General features: G+C 39.3%; 1 protein-coding gene across 1 annotated transcript; it reads right to left on the bottom strand.

Annotated features, from left to right (window-relative positions):
• Positions 1–5: 5 nt before the first annotated feature.
• Positions 6–4,154, bottom strand: LOC129411441 (uncharacterized; the record flags this gene model as incomplete). The annotated part of the gene is made up of 1 exon (XM_055162263.1): positions 6–4,154. A coding segment is annotated over exon 1 (4,149 nt), but the record flags the coding sequence as incomplete, so codon positions are not given.
• Positions 4,155–5,563: the final 1,409 nt, after the last annotated feature.

Genomic DNA, 5,563 nt, shown 5'->3' with positions numbered 1-5,563 from the left:
TCTACGGTTACGCCCTGTACTTTATGAACTGTACACGCCCACGCAAGTTTAAGTGGAAACTGACGACGCTTCTCCCCTCGTTTATTCGCTTGTTCTTCTTCTGGTTCTATGCGAGTAGAACCAGTCAGGTCTGCAGGGGTACGTGTTTGCCTCCTCCTCTGCGCGCCTACTCGATCATCATCAAATTTAACATAAATTGCTAAAGGAGGCAATTTTCTCTCTGGATTTTCAACTATATATGTAATTATACCACATACCCCATTTACTAGACCGTCAGCCAAATCTACATTTTTACAAAGCATAACGCGCGCATTTACACCTAAAACTAATGTCTCCTCCAAACAGGCTAGTTTGGATTTACGGAGATGACCTTTTATTTCTGTTAACTTACCAGCGTTTTTGTCATATCCAAAATCACGCGCACTAATTGTAATGATTTCTGGACATACTTTATTCAGTATCTTTAAATTATAATTTGTAACAAAGCTATTCTTTGTAAAAATATGCAATACGTCTGGATCCTCGCCTGTTTCACATCGTTTTAATATATCTATATCATTATCAAGCAGTGGTGTCTCTCTTGAGCGCACTCTAAGTCGATTCAATAGCTCTGCAAAAGTGTTATCATTTTGTCTAACTACAGTTTTTAACTCCGCAATTTTGAATAAATCTGTAAATAGATTAACGCCTACATCTTCTTTGTACAGAGCGTGACCCATGACCGGCGATAATTGAAAGAAATCCCCAACTGCTATAATAGAAACATTTCCAAATGGAGAAAAGTCACTTGTCTGTTTAATTTGACGCAATCGACCATGAATATAAGTAAATAACTTTTTATCGACCATGGATATTTCATCAATGATTACAATTTGTAAATCCATGTATCTAACGCGCAAGGTATTAATCTTTTCCTCTCCTAGCGGAGTGTAGGGGAGGGAAACATTAGTACCGATACTAAACGTGGTGTGGATAGTTGCCGCCTGTAAGTTATACGCTGCTATCCCTGTCGGAGCCGTAAGTAAAACGCTAACACTATCCGGACTATGGCAAATAGGAGCAAACAATCGCGATGCCTCGTACTGAATTGCCCTGATCAAGTGACTTTTCCCAGTGCCTGCCCCACCCGTGATAAACACATGCAATGGCTCTGGGTTGCTACCGGCTACTTTATCTAAGCACCATTGCCGTATTTTGTAAAAAATGGACAACTGTTGCTCATTCAGAGTTTTCACAAGTGAAAGACCCTCTTGACGACTCATGACATTTCTCTTCTCTATATGACAAACTTGTTCGTTTCTTACAGCTAAGTCTGGAATAGCCTCTTGCTCCTGCTCAGAACCAACACCCTGCAACATCTCTCTGAACTCCTCCCTCGACTCCAACCTCTCAACTTCCTGTTCTGGGCAGAGCAAGCCCCACGCATCCTCCTGAATCTCTCCACACTCCATCTGCTCATACACTTCATCCAGATCCTCAGCTGCAAGTTCAAATCGACGCCTATTGGAATCAACTATCGACTTTACTAAATGAATCGACCCGTCGCTCAAACGCACATCACCAGTTTTATAGAAGTGTTCAAACGTTTCAAATGGAGGCGGCTTAAGGTCAGCCTCAACGCGATACGGAAAGAATAACTGAAGAATACTTTGATGAAATAACTCTGTGTTGTTAGTCTCAGAAAATCGCGCATATCTAACAACAGCAGGCTTGGTCCGTGTTCGTTTAGTAATTGCGCCTAATCTGTTTTGTAAAAGAATTGGGTTTTTACATTTATCAGACGGACCAAGTAAGCGATATTCGGATACGAATGTCGCAATGCACATGTCATTAAATGTGCTGTCATTTGGTCTACTCAAATAACGATCAATAATATTTGTCATCCAAATATCATCCCCCATTTCATCATCTATTTCGCCAATTGGTCTACTCATACGCACTATATTATCGCCGGTCGGGACAAAAGTAACTTTACGCGAAAACTCCTTTAAGTGCATGTTTGTTACGCGATAGACAGCTTCCTGCGCAGAGACATCACGATTATGAAGATAAACGCTGCCTAACTTTTTAAATGCCTCTTTCGCACTAACATTACCTTTGGAAGCTTCTTTTTGTGCATTACTTAAAAGTAAACCCATCTCTCTCTCAGCTTTAGAAATATACGAAATAATATATACGACGCACGCCCACGCATCTACAACGAACTGAATGTCCATGTTGGCATTCCAGCAAGTTAATAATTTCTCGTTGTAGTTATTTATAAATGCTTCTCTAACCTCCCTTTTTAAAACTATGTGTGTGTGTCCATCTAAAACGCTGTACACCTGTTCGAATGTGGACTGTGTTAACCCCAGTGACGCAAACAACTCTTCAAGACTAACACACAGGTTATTTTCATCAAGAACAGCATTCTTCAGCGCGCTCACAATTAACTGTGCCTCCTCCTTCTTAACAATAGGTTCAGATTCTGGGTCCTTATGTTTAATAAACGTACGCGCTGATACCGGACGCGGGAAGTTAAAACGACACACTTTGTTCTTTTTTCTACATGTTTTTGAGTGACGCTTAGAATGCTGCTGCACCGAAGCAACTTTTTCCAATAAATCCAGATCTGAGGGTATTTCACAGGTAACATATTTATCAACAAACTGAACTACCTCTTCATCTTTATTTACACCGAGCTTTGGGGCATTTTCTATCCAAAATAAACAATGGACGTGGGGAGACCCGCGCTGCTGGAATTCTACGCGATAAAAATAATCTATCACTTTACCGATGGGCTGAGCTGGGGACAGAATAACTTTACGCAAAAAACGATGCCAACGAGCATCAAACATCCGAGCCGCAGTTACAGGGTGACGACGCAAAAGATCACATCTCTCTGCCCAATCTAAATCTTTAACACTCCGAGTACTACCTTCCTGCTTTAAGAGCGTTTTAAGAAGGCTTGACCAGCGGAGATCAGCGGAACTAAACGAACAAAACCATGTCGGAATACCAAGCTGCCGAATGCACGCAAACAAATCCTTTTGTGCCGACTGCCAAAAGGGCGGTGTGCCTCTAATAGGCTGCATAAAACGATAGCCATTATCATACTGTAACAAATTTTCTAAAGTTGCTTCACCTGCAGCAGCATTACTGGGACCAGAATGTCCCTTTCGCAAAGCTATCGACACTTTTGAAACTACCTGCTGAACTTCTAACATGTACAAAGCCAAGAAAAGAAACTTAAAATTTTGCGAAAATCTACTATCCACATGCAAAAGCCGGTTAATAAAATACCTGCACATGGTCAAACGAATAGGCCGAGGACTATGAAATGTATTACGACCATATGGAAACTCCCTGGGAAAACATTTAGCCTCATTTTCTTTATCAGTTAATAAACTAACCGGACTATTCCCCTCAGCTGGAGCCAAATTTAAAACACCCTCAAAATAATGATCCAGCGCTTCCTGAGCGATATCGACCGGCATGAAACAAGTATCCTGGTACATACAGTGACGCTGTCTATCATGGAGAAGCTCATCATCTAAATCTTCTTCCTGCTTTTCTGTTTCTACATTAACTTCTGCACCTGTATCTACAGTTTCCTCTTCTTCCCTGGCAAACTCATTTACCCACTCTTCATTAAAATCAGTGTCAAAATAATATTGGTTGTTTTGTTTAAGAAACGCAATTGCCCTCCGTACACGCGCTGTGTCTACATACTGATACTCATAATGTCCCTTATACGTAAGTTTACGCTTAAGTTTAACAGGCAACAAACAACCGTCCATATTAGTACGCGGCAACAACCGAACTGAGTCAGAAACTCTTGACGGCACACAAACGACAGGGCCATGAATGCCTCTTTGAAAACCCTTTGGTAAAGCTAAAATTTGCATAAAATTAATATTAAGTGCAACTATATGCTGTTCAATAGTGTTCAAGCAGGAGAGTTCAGGTGGAATGTCGTCCAATTGTAAATTATTTATTGAACACTCAGGTGGCATCTGGCCTTTACACAGTTTTGAATTGCAAGTGTAACAGATCCATAAACTGCTTCTACAATCGAAAAGCGGGCATGGCGACGGACAATCGTTATCACACGCATGCAAATAGGCCTCTGAGATACACGCATTAGCTACATCCGCGCATTTTGGTTTAGCCATAAAGTCTTCCTTTCTACAAGGTAAGACCTGGTTTTTAAATAAGAGTTTTAAACACACGCAGCAAATGTATTCTGGACCATATTCACTTTCCTTTAAAAAACGTTCCATAACAACAGTAAAGTTTTCTAATTGTTGTTTCAATTGCTTTTGCTTGTTCCTGAATGTTGCCCGAGTCCTATTTCTAAATTCTTCATTAGTGTGATATTTTTGTTTGCCAAATGATTTTACATTCTGTTTATGCAGGGGATTTACTTTATACTTACCTTTACTGGCTGCTTTGACATTTTGTTTATGTTGTAGATTAACTTTATATTTGTGGATACTAGCGGCTTTAAGTCTATTTTGATAATTTAAATTAAGTCTATACTTATTTATACCAGCTGCTTTAAGTCTATTTTGATAATTTAAATTAAGTCTATACTTATTTATACCAGCAGCTTTAAGTTTATTTTGAAAACTTAAATTATCTCTATATTTGTTAATACTAGCCGCTTTAAGCTTATTCTGATATTCTAAATCTATGCTGTATTTATTTCTATATGTTGATTTAAGATTTTCTCTATATTGCATGTTGGTTCTGTATCTATGTTTATTTGACACATTAACTGCAGCCTTTTTCCCCTCTCTATACTCTACATCATCACTATAATTTTTCCTCCGTGTTTCTTTGATAATTTCCTGATGCTGGCTATAGCTATTTTTCACATGCTTCTGTTTTTTCTTCTGTATATACTTAGATAATACAGATTTTACACGAATTTCATCATCTACATTAACCAGAGCTACGTTTTTAGACCTAATATTATAGCCCTCCATTGACAAGCGATACATCTGGCAGCATTCATAACAAGCATTAGCATTCGGTATTTTGACGCAAGTTACATTTTCGTAATGACTGTTAATATTTTCTAGATAGATGCCACTGGACGACAAAGGCTTGGTAGTACAACCATATTTAAGCCAATGTCCATTATAAAATGTAAATACATTGACACCTAAATAATCCGCGGCGGCGTGAATTTCTACTTCAGTGGCCCATGTTCCAACTTTACGCATGTTCGACACGCTGATATAGTCTTCTACAGACAAATAACCATCGCGCAATAGTGTGTTATATTTTAAAGGATTATTTAAAAGGTGTTTCACAATCGCAAGTCTAATTTTCCTATGATCTTTTTGTGTGCCACTAATGGCCTGTGAAATTGCACGAAAGAAACAATTACCGTCCGCAACAATTTTGTCTTTGTGACACGGTGCGCCTAATGGACCTACAGTTTTAGGATCTGCCACACCAACCTTCTGAAACTCAGCCTTAATGTGTTTGCACAAGTCCTTACAATCACTTTCAGTAAGTGGATTGAAGGACAGGGCATTCTCTTGAACACTGGTGCACAGCACATCTAAGTCAA

The sequence above is a fragment of the Boleophthalmus pectinirostris genome, unplaced genomic scaffold (assembly GCF_026225935.1).
Source record: "Boleophthalmus pectinirostris isolate CB_2022bp ecotype Guang Dong unplaced genomic scaffold, ASM2622593v1 HiC_scaffold_457, whole genome shotgun sequence".
In the NCBI taxonomy this organism is placed as follows: domain Eukaryota; kingdom Metazoa; phylum Chordata; class Actinopteri; order Gobiiformes; family Gobiidae; genus Boleophthalmus; species Boleophthalmus pectinirostris.
Note: the sequence above shows the minus strand (reverse complement) of the source record. Positions and strands in the feature narration are given on the sequence as shown.